The sequence below is a fragment of the Brugia malayi genome, assembly GCF_000002995.4.
Source record: "Brugia malayi strain FR3 genome assembly, contig: Bm_v4_Chr1_scaffold_001, whole genome shotgun sequence".
NCBI lineage: Eukaryota > Metazoa > Nematoda > Chromadorea > Rhabditida > Onchocercidae > Brugia > Brugia malayi.
The window spans coordinates 1,899,491-1,921,542 of NW_025062475.1; the positions used below are offsets into that span (position 1 = coordinate 1,899,491).

At 28.0% G+C, this 22,052-nt stretch overlaps 7 protein-coding genes across 7 annotated transcripts; 2 read left to right on the forward strand and 5 right to left on the reverse strand.

Annotated features, from left to right (window-relative positions):
- Positions 1-95: 95 nt before the first annotated feature.
- On the reverse strand, positions 96-778 carry Bm7485 (CG33184-PD, putative; the record flags this gene model as incomplete). Its single annotated transcript, XM_001891825.1, has 2 exons — positions 96-272; positions 644-778. 2 exons carry the CDS (start codon positions 776-778, stop codon positions 96-98), a joined length of 312 nt encoding a protein of 103 aa, XP_001891860.1.
- A 1,402-nt stretch (positions 779-2,180) lies between these two features.
- Positions 2,181-2,294, reverse strand: Bm339 (Uncharacterized protein; the record flags this gene model as incomplete). Its single annotated transcript, XM_043076265.1, has 1 exon — positions 2,181-2,294. A coding segment is annotated over one exon (114 nt), but the record flags the coding sequence as incomplete, so codon positions are not given.
- Positions 2,295-3,278: 984 nt separating this feature from the next.
- Positions 3,279-6,030, forward strand: Bm9258 (Uncharacterized protein; the record flags this gene model as incomplete). Its single annotated transcript, XM_001891826.2, has 4 exons — positions 3,279-3,350; positions 4,123-4,376; positions 5,167-5,422; positions 5,929-6,030. 4 exons carry the CDS (start codon positions 3,279-3,281, stop codon positions 6,028-6,030), a joined length of 684 nt encoding a protein of 227 aa, XP_001891861.2.
- A 721-nt stretch (positions 6,031-6,751) lies between these two features.
- Bma-tomm-7 (putative mitochondrial import receptor subunit TOM7-like) lies at positions 6,752-7,312 on the reverse strand (the record flags this gene model as incomplete). Its single annotated transcript, XM_001891827.2, has 2 exons — positions 6,752-6,828; positions 7,213-7,312. 2 exons carry the CDS (start codon positions 7,310-7,312, stop codon positions 6,752-6,754), a joined length of 177 nt encoding a protein of 58 aa, XP_001891862.1.
- Positions 7,313-8,432: 1,120 nt separating this feature from the next.
- On the reverse strand, positions 8,433-10,934 carry Bma-teg-1 (Lin1-like protein, putative; the record flags this gene model as incomplete). The annotated part of the gene is made up of 6 exons (XM_043076266.1): positions 8,433-8,659; positions 9,110-9,358; positions 9,542-9,671; positions 9,814-9,903; positions 10,009-10,131; positions 10,704-10,934. 6 exons carry the CDS (start codon positions 10,932-10,934, stop codon positions 8,433-8,435), a joined length of 1,050 nt encoding a protein of 349 aa, XP_042932200.1.
- A 709-nt stretch (positions 10,935-11,643) lies between these two features.
- Positions 11,644-14,281, forward strand: Bma-arf-1.2 (ADP-ribosylation factor 1, putative; the record flags this gene model as incomplete). The annotated part of the gene is made up of 6 exons (XM_043076267.1): positions 11,644-11,719; positions 12,684-12,700; positions 12,867-12,966; positions 13,268-13,378; positions 13,555-13,679; positions 14,120-14,281. 6 exons carry the CDS (start codon positions 11,644-11,646, stop codon positions 14,279-14,281), a joined length of 591 nt encoding a protein of 196 aa, XP_042932201.1.
- A 2,016-nt stretch (positions 14,282-16,297) lies between these two features.
- On the reverse strand, positions 16,298-21,121 carry Bm4722 (Uncharacterized protein; the record flags this gene model as incomplete). Its single annotated transcript, XM_043076268.1, has 8 exons — positions 16,298-16,601; positions 16,796-16,845; positions 17,150-17,227; positions 17,515-17,626; positions 18,106-18,383; positions 19,268-19,430; positions 19,937-20,075; positions 21,046-21,121. 8 exons carry the CDS (start codon positions 21,119-21,121, stop codon positions 16,298-16,300), a joined length of 1,200 nt encoding a protein of 399 aa, XP_042932202.1.
- Positions 21,122-22,052: the final 931 nt, after the last annotated feature.

The following is a 22,052-nucleotide window of genomic DNA, read 5'->3' on the forward strand; positions in this document are numbered from 1 at the left end:
GATAAATGATCTCATTGATGATTAAACAGATATGATATCATGCTTCTTTTGCTTCGCTTATAGAAAGTTTTTAAATTTTGGAAGCCAAAAGAATATCAACAACTATTTCGATTCCATGGGAAACGAAAGGGATTTGCTGGTCGTGCATCACGCCACTCACGGTTCACATTTAGTGGATATTCGCGAATTCGTATGCCGACCACTTTAGCCAGAAAGAAAGCAATCAGGAAAGATGAAATGACAACGATGAATGCAAACACATAGAATGTCTCCTGAATGATGATCAGTTAAGTTTTAATATATAATTTTTCAAAGTAAAGTGATAAAATTCCTCAAACGACAGAACAATTCTTATGCCATTCATTTTATCACAAGCAGTAATATTTTTCATGGAACTTTACAACCCGTCATTAAAAAAAAAAGTTGTAAAAAGCATTAGAGACTCATTCAATCAATATTACAAAGCTGCCTAATGCAATAAACTATAAAATGGATCGGTTAAGAAAAACAGATTTTGAAAACTCGTTAATACCATTTTATGCCTTTCGTGTTCAATATTATTTTACGCTGTGACATTTCAGGAAATTTAATTCCAAAGTCTTTCACTATAATGCAGCACAACACACACATACTTGCAGCTCACCTCATCAAATAGTTCATTGAAGGTTGGTATCATTTGATTGGTCGTATGAATTAATTCCAAAACCCATGACTTTTTGCCTTTACGTCCGCCCGACAAATAATAATCACCCCATCGATAATCACTGTGTTCGCGCATCCTCTGATACTCAAGTACCCAAAATCACTGAAGGAGAAATCTATCCTCAATCAACTCAGGAGATCAGAAATCAGATTTCAAGCTTGTTTCAAACAACAATTTAAGTAAAAATCGTTCAATCTTGCTAAATGTTCAAAGACCAAAGTGAAGCAATACATATTGCTTCATAATTTGAATACTTAAATCCACCAGAAAAAATAAAGGGAATGAGTTTAAGAGAAAAAGTTAACAAAAATAAAAGGATGAAAGCAAAAAATTGTAGGAAGATCGAAATGTGAAATAATAACAACACACATAATGAAAATATGCCAATATATGTACGAGCTTTAAATTGTGCGAAAACAACAGATTCTTCCAGAAATTAAATCCTTCAAAAGTTAAATTTTATTTTAATCTAGCAGAAGAACCGAAAAACTCAAGTGATACTCTGCTGACGGTATTTAGATGATGTAAAATTTTAAAAAAATAGGACGATGCTATACTTGTAAGCTGATTCTAGCCGTAACCTCAAAAGAAAAAAAAAAAAAAAAAAACAAAATGAAAAGCAATTGATGAAGGCAAGGGAAAAAAAAGAAAAGTTAAATTAAATTAAACTGTAGAAAAATAGAAATGTGCACAAAAATAACAATGTAATAAGGACATGCCAATAAGTATTATTAAATTAAACCGGAAGCACCAAAACAACAGACTGTTTCAGAAATTTTATACTACGGTCAGGATTAACTTACGCCTATTGAATATCATCGGTTCTATTCCATTTGTTAAAAATCTATATCATTTAAATACGTCAGCTGAACGTCACTGAAATTCTTGAGTTCTATCACTGAAATGTTTTAGTTAACATTCAAATCTATATATGCATAACTAGAAAAAGCCATTAAGCAAGAATCCTAAACAAGAAAGGATTGCTGGACTATCAAACCACCTCAGTTAATCTCTATTTACTAGATAAGTTACTGATGATTAATGTTCTTTAGGTAAGAAACAAGCATGCACATCCACTCTGCCAATTTTGACTTCTTAAAATGCATTTCCCATAGAAGTTTTAAATAAGATTTTCGACATTAAGAAATTCCATTAAATAAAATTTCTTTAAAGCTGAATCAAATCATCCCAATCCAGTTTTTACTTCGTGATTTGTTTCTATAACATGCAAAATCTGCTGGATAGAAAGCTCGAAGCGCCAACATTTGAATCAAAGAAGCAAATAGTTCTTAAGGAATGACTTTATGAATGTAATGACTAAATCTGAATTGTATATATTCATAGGAGATAAAGTGATAGTATAATGAAACATTCGGATATCATTCCAAGGTTATCACATATCCACAAGCAAGAATTATTAAGCTATTGCAATATCTCAACTAAAGAAGTTATTCGAAACCCAAAAACAAAAAATTAATACCTGAACTGGTGTGAACCGTTTGAATGCGAGTTTCTCGATAAAAACAGTCAAAATTTCATTGGGTAATAGTAATTTGCATCTTTCACTACTAACTTCCTGCATTGAAGAAGTCCCTTAAAAATATGGTTAATATTTGGAATACAATAAAATAATTCAAACGAAATGACGAAACATACCAAAGCTGTTGAGGAATAAAACATTGCAGTCCTTAAATTTAATATTAAATTTCTTAAAGAACTACTGCAGCGTCTTACAAACTATTTGACCTTTTGAATTTACATGGAAATAAAGTGTATAAGAAATACAAATCTTTTTTTTTTAAAAAAAAAAAAAAAAAACTTCAATTCTCTCCTAATATCTCATTAGCAATTAGGAAATTATTTAAAAAAAAAAAAAAAAACTGCAAATAAATGTTTAAACAAAACTTAATGAGCAATCATCATTTTCATACATTCGTTTAACAGAGTGCCTAAAAGTCGCCGCAACAAGCCGAAAAATTCCAAACTAAATACATTCACTGCTCAATTTCAACGGACCACTTGTCTTGCATAAATTTGAATGAGAGATATTTCTGAAATACATTCGTCCCAGAAATACAGCTGCATTACTGGAGAGTGAAACTTGAAAAATGCACGTAGACAACATTATTCAGTTACAAAGATTAAATTTCATGAGATGACGTGACTATTAATTTGTGATACGTGACAATAGGGATATGCTGTAGTGGAGGGGTCACGTTACGCTGTGACCTTTGCTATTTAGTAATTTAAAAGTGAAACAAAGAGGGAAAAGGAAATTTCTAATCTTTGTTGTTAACAGGAAGGAAAGAAAATGAAATGGAAATTGTTTATGTGGAAGTGAGAAATGACATGAATGTGTAGTGCTGTCTATTAGTGATAGCTTGTTTAGCAGTGTGACATTCAATTGAAATGTCATTTTAAGATTTGATAAAGTATGAAAAAAGGACGAAATTCTATAAAGATAAAGATAATTTTTTTGATTGATAAAATCGAATTATTTATTTAGTTTTTTCTTTTTTTATAAATAATCAAAAGAAAAATTAATCAGTCTATTAATATTTCTTTCAGGTGATAAATGTTATGTGATCGAATGATAACAGAAATGGCTCGCTCGTTCCGATGTTGTTTTATTTGCACTCAAGAAATGGTAATAATGTAGTAATTTTCAAATTCTAATCATATTTTTGTCCTAAACAGTCACTGAATCCTTTTTTTTTTATCCGTAGGATATGTATGTTTAATTATTGTTGTAGGAATGTAACGTGTACACGAAAATATATTGTGAAGAGCTAGATTGGACGATGATATATGTTAATATTCGGATATGTAAGCATAAACACCTTATTCAATAAAGACACAAATAAATAAAACATATTATTGTAGAGGAATATTCTAGAAAAAAAAAAAAAATCATGAGCATATATTTAAATTACTAATATATCAATTATTAGTTACTAAATTATTCAGTCTAATGAATAAAATATTAGAATGTCAAATTTGTCTAAATTTTAATAAAAATTTTATTTCATGCCAATTCATATATTATTCTAAAATTTTAACGAAATCTAGCGCTGTAAATGAATCTTGAAAGATTTTTAGATTTCTAATTGAACGGAAACGGATCAATCTTTTGAAGCACTGCTGTATTTTAATAAACATTTTAAAATTACAAAGTTTTAATAGGAATTTCAGTTAATGATAAGTTATTCTTTTTAAAAAAGTATGAAATTAATGATATGAAAAAAAAAAAAAAATTAAAAAAGAAAGTTAATGATATAAAATTGCTTCACATAATTTGATGATGAAATAAATGTAACATCTTTAAATACCATGTGTATAAGTTTTTTATATTCATATTGATAGAAAGATCAAACCAATATCGCAAAAATTTTCTCATAATTATAAATTGAAAATTTCAGAGTTTACGGAGGAAAAGTGTAAAGCACAAAAAAGTCAAAGAACCGAAGCCAACAATATCGCATGTTTCCAGTACAAATGCAATAAAGAATGTGAAAGTTACACTAAAAGAAATTGAAACTCAAAAGAATGAAGATTATCTGCAAATAGTGGGAAATGAGCATCAAAGGAAAGAACAAAATATTTTGGATCATTTTCAGAATGACAAAAACCGCCGACATAAATTGATGCATCTCGATCTATTATTTCGTGAAAAGTAAACAAGTTCCTTATTCAGTCCACTTTATAAGTTAATGTGAATAAAATCAGCAGTAGATTTTATTTTCATCAAAAAATTATAGAATATGTGAGGAAATGGTCATAGGGATTAATCATGTGGTAAAGTTAATATGCTAAATAAACCTATTTAATGAATTGATATTGCCAATGATAGTCTATTTTCTCTCATCACTGTCCAGTAATTTTTGTAAGCAGAAAAGCACTAAATTTATTTTTTTTTTTTTTGATATTCTTTTCATTAAAATACGTAACACGATATATTGATATATAAAACAAGGTTTTATTTTTGTATATTTGGTATCTTTTTTATTTTTCATCGTTAATTATTACTTCTATTACCGTAATAATAGTTCGAAAGTGAAGTATTTCCTATTTTTCCATGACTGTTATGAATTATTTGTCTAAGTTCTGACTCATCAGTATTTGAGAATATGAATTTTTTAATCAAAAGAAATGGAGTAGAAAATTTTCAAATATTTTTAATATTTAATGTTTTCTATCATATATTGTTTACAAAAATTGTTTATTTTCATTGCAAAGTTTCCCAAGATATAATTTAGGCAAATTTATTTGAATCTTAACTTGATCCAAGAGAGTAATTGTCATTTTTATTGGTGATAAATGTCTGATCCATTGCTATTATGAAAAACTGCAACTGATATAAATAAGCTCAATTATGATTGTTTAACTTGAATATCTATCGATGGCATGTTAAATTGATAGATATATTTTTTAAATTCTTCTTTAAATTTTGCATAGTTTTTCAGGAATTATTTCCGTAAATTAGATTTTCCTCGAATTGAACAATGTGCAGCTTGGTTGAATTCAGAAAGATACCACTGGGGCGGTTGGCATATTCGAATTCCAACATCACAACCTCGCTTTGGTATTGTTTTGGCTATCGGTCACTGCTGGTGGAGGAAAACGTCATTCAAATGCGCTCATGAACTAGCCATTCTTGTTGTTCGCACATCGTTCAGCATTATTTATGAAAAACATTATCACAATCATGCTATTTTCCGGGTAAGATCAACTTCAATGCTTGAGCTTAGGTCTAGGCGAATTTCCAAAATAAAAAAAGCAAGGACTGTTATAATTACAAATCCTAGCTTTTTTTTGATCAGTTCTGAATTTAACTGTCAGTGGTTATAACTATCTGTATAGCATTGAGAGTAGATAATAAAATAAATGAATGATATTTTCACAATAAAAAAAGCTAGGACTGTTATAATTACGAATTTTTCAAAACACCCCAAAAATAGCTTCACTCTTATCTCATAGACATCCATATTTTGCTATAGTCTCAGTACAAAGATAAATACGATCAAAAACAAGGATGTTTTTCATGAAATTTAGCGCTCAATATTTTCCAATTCTCTATGTAAAGAAGCACGTTCTGCTATTTTTCTTCATCAAAGAAAAAAAAAAAAAAAAAAAAAACTATGCGAAAGAAATGCTATTTGAACAAAAAATATAATTCAGCTTTGCATTTTTTGCTTCAAATTTCTTCAAGAATTTCGTCTTTATAGAAACCTTTGGTCAGCTTCAAAGATTATAATTATGAGAACGACCAGCATGTCGAATTCTTGCGAACGCATTTACCGCCGGTGGAAACGTTGCTTTCACGTTGAAAAATATGATAAAGTCTTTCATAGTTTCATCTTCACTTATCAAGAAATTGTTTCTTGAATGATGATATACATATCATATCTTCCTTTAATTTTCTAATGGTAATATCATGAAATTCAGAAGTTCAATACAACTTCATCTGATTTAAATAGAGCTTTTCTACAATCGTTTCGAAAATTTAATTCTTGACTACTTCGCCATGCATTAAAATTCTTTTTAGCTAGGATAGGGAAATTGACTTACCGTTCCTTGTCGATTTCCCCAACGTTTACACCTGTTCAAAAAGTTCTGGTACTTATTGCTTTTCTATTCGGGTTTTGTGTCAACTTGCCTTAATGTCTGTGTTTGTCGCTCATCTATCTCATTCTTTGGTTTACTAATTCTATCATAATATAGTGCATTCCTGACTATTCAACTTATCCATGTTGTTTACGCGTAATTTAATGACAAGTTTTATGACTTCTGCGGGAATCAGGAACTATGATCGAGATTTTGGTATTGTATCTCACTTTCTGTGCATTAATTTCTTGTTATTTGTATAAACAGTATTTTTTACTGAAGAATGTGAAAGCCATTTTTGATTAGTAGTTGGAAATTTTTATTTGACATATAGCAAAGTGATGAAATTATATCTTCAATAACGAAAATGTCCGCAAATTAGTCTGCATAATTAAAAGGAAGTGAACTAGTTAGCAAGAACTAGTTGCTTGTAAACTGGAGGTTTCATCCATAGAGAAGACCACTTAATGAAAGCGGTATCACTTCACCGTTTGGTTGTGGGTCAGCTCCATGACGAAATCCTGAAAGTTTATCACTGCTAGATTCGGTTCCGCTTTTAAAAGACATGAATATTCTTCTTAGTTTTATGCGGGCTATGATCTTCAAAGGAAGGAAACTTATGTTATTAAAATTTGGCAAGAAAATCCAAATCCAATTCTGTTCTATCTGTGTAATGTTTTAGCATTTCCAGCTTTAAGTGGGGAAGAGGACCACAAAAAGAAGAAATGTTTGATGGAGTAAATGAAATACTGTGAATGCATTGATCTCTCTTTGTATGTTACTTGTTGATTCTTTTTTTCTTTCGATGTTAGTTTCCCGTTTTGGTGTATTTTCAATTATTCATTACTACCATGTGAACTTCATGTTTTGAAATTTCTCAGAAAAACAAAATTTGATAATTTTACCTAAGTACACAATAAAAGGAACACTTCCCCATTGTACAAAAATCCGAAAAATATTTGCCGTTTGTCGTACCAAATTCTGTTGTGTCGATGACAACTTCATTGTTTCCAGTTCCAGGTATTACTTTCGCCTATAACGCTATTATTTGTCAGTGTAATAAATGACTCACCGATAATCACTGATAATTTAAAGCTAGTAGTCAAAATGTTATCAACAGAAATAGTACAGTATTATTATTATTATTAATTATGCGAACTATATAATCATTTAATAACAATCATTCAATGCGATACATCATCAAAATATGGAATGATAATTGTGTAATTCATTCGTATACTAACTACCAAGTTATATCATTGTGACTTAATTTATCTAATCAACACTACACCATTTAATGTACCTTGATACTAATTTTTAACTTTTAAATGTCACATAGATATTGCAAAAGTTATTTAAGATTTGAACTTTTCATCTACTTAACCGTTTCAATTTTATATCGAATAATTATCTAAAAAATAAAAAATAAAATAGTCATGGAGTAAGAATACTCATGTAAATAAGAAATGTGCAAAGATCAAAGTACTTTTAAACAATCAAAAAATATAAATTTGCGGATAAAAAGTAGCAACTTCAAAGGATAGAAAGGACAGGAAATGAACACACATGAATAATCGATATTAAGAGCAATTATTTTCATTTCAAAAGGATTTCTTAGTAGAATTTTTCATCAAAAAAAAAAAAATGAAGCAAACATTATCAAAGCAGATGCCTCATAAAAGTAATTTATAATGATTTGTTATGAAAAAAAGAGAGAAGCATTGAAGAATTATTACACATCTCAAACAATATTTTTTCTCACACGAAAATCGAAATCTAATGCAGGGAAACGCAGCAATTTTTATTTACTGCTTCGTTAATTCTAGACTTTCTTAAATGCTTTCTTTTAGAAATGCTATAATCCTAATCTATTTAGCTGCTAAATCAAATTCACATTCTCATTTAAAATAAATTTTCCAGCATTCTTCAAAAACATTCTTTTGACTAGAACAGTCAGACGCAAAATCGTTTGTATCTAAAAGACCATAGGACTTATACACTTTAACTCAATTTTACAGTGAGGAAGTAAAATCTTTTATGATTTTTTGGTAACAAAGATGTCAGTATAAATTAGATATCATACGCAACCTACATCATAAATAAAAAGCAAGCAAATATAAAATTTTCAAATATATATTTCAAAATCAAGCCTTGCAATGGTGTAAAAAGTTTGCATGCCTTTTTTACGAGCCCAACCACCATTCTCAAATTTGCCCTCCCCTTGTAATTTCATCATTTCTTCACTGGATACTGGACCAATAATTTCCGCACCATCGTCATTTGATAATTTATATTCCCACACGACGGCATTATTAGTAGGCTTTGCAGTTCCATCGGTTTTCTTGCTTTCTCCTACAAAGTAAAAAAAAAAAAAGTTTCTGACAAAATACTCAACGAATTTTTCATTCTAATTTATTTTAATCAACTATTCTCTTCCAAGCATACTATAATTCCCAGATATATGTTAACTATGACCACTTTATTATCTTTTATTAAAGAATTTATAATATAGATAACGGATCTATCTGACGTTTTACTCCAGTAGTAAAACAAGATTTTCAAGAAAAGTAAAAGCTTGTAATTCAGAACTACTGACAGAATGAAAATTATTGATTCGTCCTCTTAACAATAAACAAAATAGTTCAATCATCCAATGAAATATGTTTCTCAGCGATAATGGCTTAATATCATCCAGAAACTAACAGTTATCAATATTTACTTTTGGATGAAAGTAAGCAGAACTACAAATTTTGATGAAGTTACAATATAAATAATTTCAAAAAATTTGTTAATGAAATGAACCTCTATTAGAGCAAGTTGGTGCTTCATTCGAAAACATATCCAAGACATCAACGGCTTTACTTTCTAACTCTTGGATCATAAATTGAACTTTCTCAAGGGTATATTGATAAGCTTCCATTTCACCGTTTGATACTAAGGTATCAGTTAAACCTGTCAACTCCTTCACTGCAAAATTCTTTTCGTTAACGTATTCCTTACCAGCTTTCTTTGCTGCCCATCTCTTCCTTCGCTCTTCTGCTGCGCTTAAACCTAAACAACGTTATTATAAATTATATAGACAAATTTGGAGTATATAATAAAGTTAAAGAAGATTTCAGTCCTAAACTTTAAGCATTTTATAACACATTAATTGACACAAACTGCATTAAATTAAAAAAAAAAAAACTCCTTTAATAGAAATTTTCAAATAAATTATGTGAATTAAACGCTCACCTTTTTCCTTCCCAAACCTAGCTAGTGCTCGTTCAATTGTCTCATTCGATTTTAACATCGAAGCAATTTTTGTGTATATATGTTTAAGTTCACTATTACCAAGAATTTTTGTTGTTGAGTTGTCTTCTTCCTAAAAAAGAACCTCCCGCAGAATTCAAATCATCGCCACAAAAAGTTGATAACAAATGTTTCTGTTATGGATGCAAAAAAAAATTTCTCTATGGATGTTCAACACGACCAGAAATAAATGTTACGAAATGATATGGAAGTACATTTTTCTGATGCCATTGATCACCTGCCTCTGCTTTTACGTTTGCCCAGTCGATATTATCCAGCCAAGCATCCTTTATTTCGGTTTCCTTCTAAAAATAAGGACTTCAAGATTTCACAGGTATTCAGAAAAAAAATATATATATATAATTTAAGCATACCAATTCCGACAACTATGAAAAACTGGTTTAACTCACTTTATCAAAAATGAAATTTCCATCAGAATCAAAATGTCCCTCTTCTAAGTCTTCCTTCATATTGAAAGCCATAATTTTCGTGTTACCTTCATATTCCAAACCCGCTTCTTCTTGTCCGTCAATCTAAAACAATTCTCTTCTAAAAAGTTTCGAATAACTGTATCCCCACAAAGAACTATGCCATAGCATAGCTTTTAGAAACACAAAAATTAATGCTCCAAAAAGTGCGTTTTCTAAATAATTTTTCCAACTAAATTTGTTAGAGTACGAAAAATGTTGCTGAAATATCTAATAACATATAATCGAAAAAAAGGATGGATGCTTCATCAGTAACAGAAAAATGCATTACTTTATGAGAATATAAAAAAATCAATCCCAAATTTGATGAGCCAAAAGGAGACGGACTATGAAATATGAAATACTCAAACTGAGGAAATGCCAAGATGAAGAATTATAGAATATTTCATATATTACTCAAGCAATCTGAAATTTGGAAACTGCCGAAAATGGTAAATAGAAGTGAAGTGTACAAAGGAAGATTAAATTATTGAATACATTCGCGTACAAAACGAGATTTATTAATAAATAAATAAATAAACTTTTATTCAATTTTATTCTTACCTCGTGACTCTAACTTAATATTTAAATAATTGAAAAGAAAAAAAAAAAAAAAAAACTGAAGTAAAGCAACAGACTTTGTCCACATCCAATTTTTTATATTTCACTTCTTCCTCCTCATCACTATCCAGAGTATGTTTCGATTGGTAAACTTTTCTTATATCATCTTCGTTTTCCTCCTCATCCGAATTTTTCCTCTGTTCCTCTTCGTCTTCCTGATAACGAGCATATTTCTCACGGCTATGCAGCAACGCTCCTTCATCAGTTAGTTCGTCTACTTCTGAGAAACGCACCTTAGATTTTGCCATTCCTTTTTACTCTTTCTAAAACAAATAAAAAGTTAGAATGTCTCAGCACACTCTTCTTTAGTGGAATGAAATCGTCCGAACAGATACTTTTAAACCATTTTGTAGCCTATTTATTCTCTACTTTTAAAACAAAATTTGGCAATGAAGATTCTTGCAAATATATTTAAATCTTGTAAATAATTAATGCCAAACATTCTCAACTCCAAAAATTCAAAAAGCTACAATTAAAGAAGAAACACAATGATAACAATGAAAACAAAAGCTACACCATCAGAATTTCCTGCATTCTTATAACAGATATTTCGTTCCTATTAAAATAAACTCTATTTCGAATGATATCTATCTCGATTCTATCCTTGATTATTTCAAAATACATACAATAAATTGTGCAAACAATTCATGAAGCAAAATATATGAAGTAATAAAATTTAAAAATAAACAGGTAACGTAAGTTACATATGAATAATAAATTAATAAATCGTTAAACAAATAAATAAAAGCCAATCTCTTACTCGGATAAATTAACGACACTAATTTACCCAAAATATAACTAAATACTTCCATTCGTATTTTTCTTTAAATTACAATCCTAAAAAATCGAAAAAAAGAAGAGATGCAACGAAATTAACGAAACATTAATATTTGCGAAACGTCCCGACCGTTGTATGCCGTTTGTTCGATGTTTATGAGAAAGGTTACATGTGGCCGAATGATCGATTTTCTTGGTCCGACGGGGTTGTGTGGTAGTGTCGTGCTGTGTCGTCAGTTGGTGACGGGGTTACTTTGTTAGTATGTTTCAGTCAGCAGTTATCATTTATCATTATTGCTTATCATTTATCTATCACTGGTCTTTCACTTGCTCAACCTTCATTCACTACTACGTTATTGCTTTAATTAGTGAATTTCAAATATCATTGGATTAGATTGAATTAAATTAGGTAACTTTAATAACACAGATAAAGTATTTTGAGATCTAAAGATTAATGAACTTAAGTTGGTGGAAATGCGTAGCTTTTATACTAGGATCAAATAATTTCGTTAAGATTATGAATTCAACGTAGATTAAGTAATTTTAGTATGATTTGGATGAAATAAAGACTAGCTTCTTTTCGTAATTAAAATAATTTCATTTATACAGATTAAACAGTTAAGGCGAGTAGGTTAGACTAAGTGATATACCAGTAAGGTCAAATAGTTAACTATTTCCAAGTGGCTTGATTGTTATAAGACATCGGTGTCTCATGCTAACAAGCTGTTCAGGTGAATAACTTGGTATGTGATATTAGTCCTTGATTTGTTAAAAGATCATTCACTAATTTCTATTAAGGTAATTATGCTTTTATAAAAATTGCTAAGTCTATATAGTAAGTTCAGTGATCATCACATGTTTCATCATTCACACTTTGTCTAACTACTGTTATCTCTGTAATAAGTCATAACTGAAAATCAGCAGCGTTGTATTTGTGAGTCCTTCTCGAAATGATCAATTGTCGTTCATTTTGTGTTTCTTTATCAACTGTTTTTTTTTTTTCTATTTCAATCGTTTTTTAATTGTTTTATTTTGTTTTTTTTATTTTATCAAATATTATTTAAAAACGATGTAATTTTATAAAGCTTGGTGTTTTGTGCAAAGATATGTCGAACATCATTTCCATTTTGTAAGTTTATTTCAGCTTCTGAATACGAAGCATTTATAATCAATACAAGTATCACTGAAGATGGGAAACATCTTCACAAATCTCTTTAAAGGCCTTTTCGGCAAAAAGGTGAGGGAATTCATTCTTGACTGAAATATAGATCCTACTGTTTATCGAAAAATCATTAGGACTTTTTCTGAAATATTGTTATCATTTATTATCAGTCTTCGAATTTGGTGGCTATATTTAATTCTGGATTAATCTGTGTTTTGTAAATTTCAATTTTCTTTTGCAGGAAATGCGAATTTTAATGGTTGGTTTGGATGCAGCTGGTAAGACTACAATTTTGTATAAATTGAAACTTGGTGAAATTGTTACAACAATTCCAACAATTGGTTAGTTCCATGATTTTCACTATTTATAAACCTGTTAAACTATTATTCGCAAAAGAATTCTTAGTGAAATTTGCTTAAGAGTTTTAAATTTTATGAACTTTTGACAAACTAAAGATTGAGGCTCAAGTAGTGATTATCAATCAGAGTCTTTTTAAAATGTTTATTTGAAGCCGATCTACCTCTCATGGCGATACGTTTTTAATGATTAGATATATCAATAATTCTATTTTTAAGTTCAGGTGAATTTTGATCAGTTATGTGCTTTACTGGATGATAGCATGTCTTTGATTTTTCATTTCAGGTTTTAACGTTGAAACAGTAGAATATAAAAATATATCATTCACAGTGTGGGATGTTGGAGGTCAGGACAAAATACGACCTTTATGGAGACATTATTTCCAAAATACTCAGGGTAAATTTGTTATTTCAATTAGTCAAATAGTTAGCGAATTTATTCCTGGCTTACATTTATTTTGTCCTGAAATCAGGATTTATATTTCATGTTGATTACTCAGCATTGTTTAGTTGCACGTTGGATAAAATATTCTGTAGATTGATCATAGTTCTGATCAAGGGTCTCCATTCCAGGTCTCATATTTGTTGTGGACAGCAATGATCGTGAACGAATAGGTGAGGCTCGAGAGGAATTAATGCGAATGCTGGCCGAGGACGAATTGCGAGATGCCGTTTTACTTGTTTTCGCAAATAAACAAGTGATTTTTTTCTTTTTTGCATATGTTTCATACATGATCTGTTTTGTATAATTAATATGTATGATGAATAATATTTCATCAGTTCAACATAAGCAGACGAATTTGGTTTTGGTGGTAGAAAATAGCTAAAAAAGATGGCCTATCACTGGTTACGACCTCAGAGTAGGAAAAGACGCAAACTGGATGTAGCATTTAAGAAATGAGAATCATCAGACCAAATAATCATGCGCCGGAACACGAGGGGTTGCTCAAATTTCTCAATGCTGGTTTAGTCTGAATGTATGCTTAGTGCAGGTAGTTTTCAGTAGCTTCGTTTAATTTGTAGATGGATATTAGTAATATTAAAGATAGTTATTTAATATCGTAGATTCAGAAGTGCTCTTATGATTTTTCTAGAGAATGCTTGGGTTTCTTATTTTTATTGCAACAAATATTTTCAGGACCTACCGAATGCTATGAATGCGGCAGAAGTAACTGATAAGCTTGGTTTGCACACGCTGCGTAATCGCAATTGGTATATCCAAGCAACATGTGCGACATCAGGCGATGGTCTTTATGAAGGACTTGATTGGCTAAGCAATCAGTTGAAGAATAGATCCTGAAATTTGAGGAAAATTGTATACAATTTTTTATGCTTGTCATCTGACATTCATCGTTTTGTATGAATTAATTCATGAAAACTTCCAAAAGTGCTGCGCGTAGCAAAATTTTGTTTCAAAGCTACTTTAGGTTCAGTTCTGTTTCATTTTTTTCTATTCCATTGTTAATAGCAATTCAAATTGCGTAAAAATTCTTTACAATTTTGATTTTTGGTTTGAATACAATATTTCGTTTTTCTAGAGTTTTTTTTTTTTTTTTGTTGGAATTGAATTGAGAATAACATTTAATAATGTGCTCACAAACTGACTCACTTTGAAAAATGAGAAACAACATAGACATATATTTGAAAGCATTTGTAAGAATCATAGAAGTTTTGAGTGGCAAATTCCCTGGCTCACAATTCCTTATCATTTATTACTCAGCATTCTGTCGTTTAATTTAACAGTTAACATTTTCTTTCATTTGTTTAAGCGGTTTTTAGTTGGAAAATCAATTCGTCATGCGCAATATAGTTGAGATTTTAATATTGTGATAATTATATTTATGTAACACAAACAATTGTTTAATTTTTTCTGAATTTTATTACAGATATTTTTCTTTTTTCAAGCAGTGTTGTGGCTATTTCAATCAAACAGCTGAAGTAAAAGTCAATCACTTATTTTTCTGTTTCCGAAAATTTTTGCAGATTGTTGTAAAACTATTCGCATCGTTTTTTTTTTTTGCTTTGCTTTCCGTTTTTTTTTATATTACCCAGTACACTCACATCTTTCTTCTATATGGTTGACTGTTTTTGTGATAGACGTTGTATGTTGTGTGTGTGTGTGTGTATGTGTGCGTGTGTGCATGTTGTGTGTGTATGTGTATACGTTTGAAATTTCTACATGAGTTAGGTGCATATTTGATGTTCCGACAGCATCTTATTGCATAGATGGATACATCATGATCTAATTTTCTTGAATCTCTTTCATAAAATGTCGCAGAGAGTCGATATGAGCGCATTAAAATCATTGCTCATCTTTCTTTCCGTTATAGCAAATTAAATTGAAAATTGTGCAATGTGCTCATTTAAAAAAAAAAAAAAAAAAAAGAAAGAAATCGCTGTTATTCATTGCTTTTAATATTTCTGATATTTGCTATTCTTATAATTGTTCCTTCCTGTTCCAATTTTTCACCTCTTCTTCTTATTTTTATATATGTAATCAAATGCGATGGTAGACAAGTTAACAACATTTAAAATAGCGCATTGGCACAAATTTACAGCAATTTCTGCTCTCTTTCACCAACTTACATTATAATTGATGAATTAAACTTAAAATTTTTGATAGATTTTTTTTTTTTTTTGAAAGTGAAAATGTGATATTTTATGCATGTTTCAGTTAAATCAATTTTAGGTAATTCATTAAAGAAAGCACTTTACATGATAGAATGGTCAAACAACATAACAAAACTGTTTTCTCATTTCATAAAGTTAAAAATTCAAATATTATTTGATCATTTGCAATTCAAAAATGGTATAAAATTATGACTGAAAAATTAATGTAACAGATAGGAAATGTATGTATGTGTATTTATCAAGGGGAATGATTTGTCCTGATTGACAACAACTATTGATTGTTTACTTGAGATCAATATTTCATTCTATTCTAAGCTAATTTAAGTGCCAAATTTTGTTTCTCTCTTTATTTTAATAGGTATTAGATTAATTGATAAAATTCTCAATTATCATATAATTTCTTTTTTTTTTTTGTATGTGAGTAAATGAAATTATATTTCAAAAATGAACATTTATCTCAATCTCAAATTCTTTATCGAATAATTCTCTTTCTTTTTTTTTTTTTTTTTTTTTTGTCTTTCTACCCTTAAATTTGTAAAGGAAATAATTTACCAATTTTTTTTTTTATTTACAAAATTAAAGAAAACATATAAATTCGTTGAGAAAGAGAGAGAAAAGGAGAAAAAAAAAAAACAAAAGGAAAGGATCAACAAGAAGTAACGAAAATAAAGCTTAAGATGTGAAGTCAACGTTCATTATCATTTAATGATTGACATCGTCGATGATAACGTTGTTGACGATGTTGTTTAGCGGTAATTAATGGTATGGTGACATCTTCCAAATTACCTTCACGAAGCTTTTGAAGATATTTCGAATTTAATTGCATGCCAATGTAAAATGTCACACCTGCACTGTTACTATTACCTTCCAGTAGAGCTACACCTGCTTGATTGGTACGTGAACGTGAACGACTTTCTTTGCGTTGAATCATTTGTTGTCGTTGACGTGAGTTACGTGTCGTTCGACAACTATAACGAATCGGTTTGGGGCTAAAAAAAAAAATAATGAAAAATAATTTTTTACTTTCTGCATAATATTTACAATTTTTTTTTCTATTCAAGAATTTGAATGATATTTTGTATAGAAATTATTGAATGTTAACTTAGTGTAATTTGAGATGAAATCTAAATAAAAAGTTCATCTCGTTTGCTTTTAATATTAAAATATTGGAAAATACATTCACCTTCTCAAAACTCTCGGTTCATTGGTAGTTTGGCACATTTCATCAACAACCTGAAAAGAACAGAAAAGAGTAAATACTTTACTAATAGGCAAAACATAGCAAAAGTATTGACATTAATCAAACAATTAATTTGCAACTGATGCCAATGCCAGGTGTCACATAAAATATGACAACCTCATTTTCTTTTTAAAAAAAAAAAATTTATTTCCATTAATGATAAATTTCTTTCCTTTTCTCTCTCTCTCTCTCTCTCTCTTTCTTCCTTTTTTTTTAAAAAAAAGAAGGAAAAGAATAAGTTAAAGATGAAATATCTTAAATTGTAATGAAATAAGATAAAAAGAAAACAAAGATTACTTCACGCTTATCACTTTGATTATTGATCACTGATGATGATAAGGTTAATTTGCGTGTCACATCCATCATATCTTCGGTCTAAGGAATGAAGCAAAGATGAAAGAGACAGAAATTTGAAATAAATATTTCAAAAATATTTGTATTACATTAATAATATTAGAATATAATTTGTTTTTATTCTCTTTTTTTTTTTTTTTTTTTCATTTAATTTCAATAAATAATAAAAAAAGGAAAGAAAATAATTGTTATTATAAATTTAATTTCAACCATAAATTTCATTTAATTTTTTTCTTTCTAATTTTCCTTTTTTTTTTTTTTTTAAGAAATTAAAATTTTTTAAGAGAGAGAAAGAAAATTTTGTTAACCTTTGGAATACTTTGTGTTTTAGCTAAACTTGACAAACTTTGTTGCATTATCGAACAATACGAGAAATAAACACGTTTACGATAACGCCATCTTGAATTGTCTAATGCAATTCTGTAAATTTTATTAAAAAAAAATATATATATCACAAGAAAAGTTAAATAATTTTTTTTTTTCAAATTTTTTTGATAAAGTAATACAAAAAAAAAAAAAAAAAAAACGATAGTAAATTTCAGATAGTATTAATTCATTGATTATTGTTATTATTATTATTTATTTATTTATTTGTTTGTTTGTTTATTTACTGTTAGTATAATTGTTATCATTTTTATTAATAATTATTAATTATTATTATTTGCTTTTCTTATAAATTCATTAATTTTTGATTATTTCAAATTACAACAATTTAATCTTAGTAATAAATACATAAACATAATTTATCTCATTTATATCTCTTGAGAAAAAAAAAACGAATTGTTTACTATAATCTAATAATTTTATAAGAAATATATGATAAAATTTAGCACATAAAAATTTTGTATAATTTATAAATAAATTAAAATTATTTGTAAACAAAAAATGTTATTGTATACCTAAATCGTTTTGTCTCACTGATAAATGTGTAAACAGCTTTTGTCATTAGACGTAAGTAAAGCTCAACAAAGATAAAAATGACTGAAATGACAGCCGCTGTACGGATCAGGAATGGATCGTTCCGGCCGAATAGGTACTCCTCGTTATAGCCACCCATGTCAGCCGTAAAGGTAAATGTTGCATTGAGCAAGAGGAAAACACAAGTTATATATTGAAATATCAATTGTTGCTTCAGTAAATTTGCATGCTTTTCTAAAATTGCAATCACAAATAGCACCTGAAATTTAATTTTAAAAGTATTATTTAAACTGTAGGTATATTTTCCTTTTTAAATTAAAAAATAAATTTTAATTTTATTTATTATTGCTTAAAATACTAATATATTCATTTATTTTTGAGCTTCTTTCTTTTTTTTTTTTTTTTTTTTTTTTTTAAAAAAAATAACAAATTAATTTTGTTGTAGAATTGATAATGAAAATAAAAATAATATATTTGGTGCTTTAAGGCAATTAATAGTTTTTTTTTTTTTAATTTTTCCAATTAAATTCATTCTTTCAATGTATTTATCATTTTTATTAATTACTATGAAATTAATTAAATAAATGATCAAATTATATTAATGAAATATTAATTGCAGTAATTGAAAAACGATAATAAAATTTGAGAAATTATATTTACAAAAAAAGAAATACAAATTTTAATTTAAAAAAATTCTGCAAAATAAAATGTTCAAAAAAAAAAAAAAAAAGAAAAAATTAGTATTTAAAAAATGAAAATTGTACACAATTAATATTTAACAAATTTTTAATTTTTTAAATAATTTGAAAAATTAACAAATAGTTTTAAACAATTTTCTTTTATTCCAAAATAAAAAAAAAACATTTTTGTACCTTTTTTTTTTTTTTGCTTTTTTTCATTTTAATAAAATTTTAACTTTTAAATTATAAACTTACTTTTGCTTTTTTTCAATTTAATAAAATTTTAACTTTTAAATTATAAACTTACTTTTGCTTTTTTTCAATTTAATAAAATTTTAACTTTTAAATTATAAACTTACTTTTGCTTTTTTTCAATTTAATAAAATTTTAACTTTTAAATTATAAACTTACTTTTGCTTTTTTTCAATTTAATAAAATTTTAACTTTTAAATTATAAACTTACTTTTGCGCTAAAAAATATACTAAGTTGTAATAATGTTATAAAACATATAAAAGCTACAATAGTTGCACCTTCAGAAGTAAAAAATGCTATAATATAGTGCAAAGAATAGAGTAGCAATAGTATAACACCAAAACTCCATTCAATTGCACAAACAATAATACCCCTACAAATAAGAATAGAATGAATTGATGTCAATTGCATAAACAATAATATCCCTACAAATAAGCATAAAATCAATAAAAGCACTTATTTATATCGCTTTTCTTTTCTTTTCTTTTTTTTTTTTTGGATAATCAAAGAAAATATTTGATCTAATTTTTTTTTCATATTATTGCTAATATTTAAACATTCATTGCAATAATATCTATTAAATTAAATATTTCACATAAATAATTATTTTAATTAATTAGAAATGAATAAAATTTAGTTTGAAAAAATTTTGAAATGCTTAAATTATTATTATTATATTACATAATTTGGAATTTAATTTTTTTTTTTTTTTTTTTACACATTCATTTCTTAATGTTATTGTTGTACTAAAATGAATTTATTTTATATTCAAATTTGCTAGTTAAAAATTAGAAATTATTGTTTACATTAGTATTACTTATAAAATGCTTCAGGAAAACAAAAACAAACAAAAAATGAAATTAATAATAAAAATAAAACCAGGAACGAGATGCTGGCACAGGATCTCGTTTCCAGAAAAACGGCATCATGAATTTCGGATCCTGTGCATCGAATCGTTCCGGTCCAACAAGTTCACGCACTTCAATTGGACAATTTATTGGCCATTCAAATTTCACTTCTGTAGAAAAAAGCAAACAAACAAACAAAAATATTATTTTTTTAAAAAGAAAAATATTTTATTTTCAATTAAATTTTTTTTTTTTTTTAAATATTAATATTAAAAAAAAAAAAAAAACGATAAGTTTGAAAAGTTTGTAAATTAAATTTTAATGCAACAATGAATGCTTTGAATTTGCTATTATTTATTGATTGAATACTTTCCTCTCACACTCTCATATTTTTAAGTTTAAAAAAAAGACTGTCAAATTTTTTTTTTTTTTTTAAATTTTCAGTTTTAAAGTACGCAGTAAAGTGTTTGTTTGCCAAAAATGTTGTCTGCGTATTATTTATTAAAAATTTAAAAATCAATCAATAATTGACAAAAAATTTATTTCTTTAAATGTAAAATATAAATGTGATAAAATTAAATTTTTAAATTTAAAATACAAAAAAAGAAAAAAAAAAGGCATTCTAACTATATAAATAAACATTATTCATTCAAAATTTTTCATCGTATTAATTGATATCCACAAAATATTTCAGTATGTTAATTCAATTTCCAATTAATTAATTTAATTAAACAGATGGATTGATACTTATAAATTTATTACTCAATAACAAAAGTCATAATTTTCACTAACTAATATATAAACTTAGATTTATTTCTATAAAATTTAACATACTTTTCTGGTACCAATTTTAATTTTACAGGAATCAATTAATTGATAAATTGAATAAATTGTTAGGTTGCATTAATTATCGATTGCATTAATTAAGCATACGAAATTTAAAATTAAATTATTAACAATAAGGATTAATTTGAAAAAATTGATATAATTCATGAAGAATTGAATTCAAATTTATTAATTAAAATTATACACAAATTAATCAATTAACAGTGTATTTGTTAACAATTAATTCATTTCAAATTTTTATCTTTTTGTAATTTAAATTAAAATTTTTTGTTCCGAAATCATTTGGAGAAATACCTGATTTATCAGCAAGTATTCGCCATCCATCCGTAATATCTCTTCGACAATTATCCCAAAATTCTTGACAATTCATTCCTTTACGAATGGGTAATGCTACAAAGATAGGTTAAGTCCTCGGGTATACCCAGTGAATCACACAACGACGGGCAGGTATCTCTCTCCAGAACACACCCTTTCAGTAGTGAGTCGAATTGATTAGGTCACTGATCACAACACAACTGGGGACATTCACACATACACACATGCATATACACACGTACACGTACGTAAATAGTGCATGCATACATATGGATATACACACATGTACACGTACGTAAATAGTGCATGCATACATATGGATATACACATGTACACGTACGTAAATAGTGCATGCATACATATGGATATACACATGTACACGTACGTAAAATATAACGCACACACATAACATATGTGTGCATATGCATATACACGTACGTAAATAGTGCATGCATACATATGGATATACACATGTACACGTACGTAAAATATAACGCACACACATAACATATGTGTGCATATGCATATACACGTACGTAAAACACGCAGATGCATTTGCGCATGCACACATATGGATACACACACGTACTAGGTCTACGTAAAACACACACACGCACACAGACAGACAGACAGACAGACACAGACACAGACAGACACTGAAGTGATTAAAGGAGAGTATTTATGAGTTGTCAGTTTTAATTAATACTTACGGCAAAAGGTGCAGTTGCGAAGAGATTTGTTGTTCGTTCTTAAAATGAGAAAAAGTTGAGAAAGTGAAGGATTGGAAATGTAAGAAGTGGAAACAAAAGAGATGAATGCGACGTGATGTGACGAATTCATTTTTAGATTTTTTCTCCTTTTTTTGTTTTATTTTATTCATTGCAAATTGTTAGACTAAATGATTGATTGATTGACTGATTGACTGATTCATCGATTGATTGATTGATTGATTGATCGATCGGTTGATTGATTGATTCGTTCAAAAA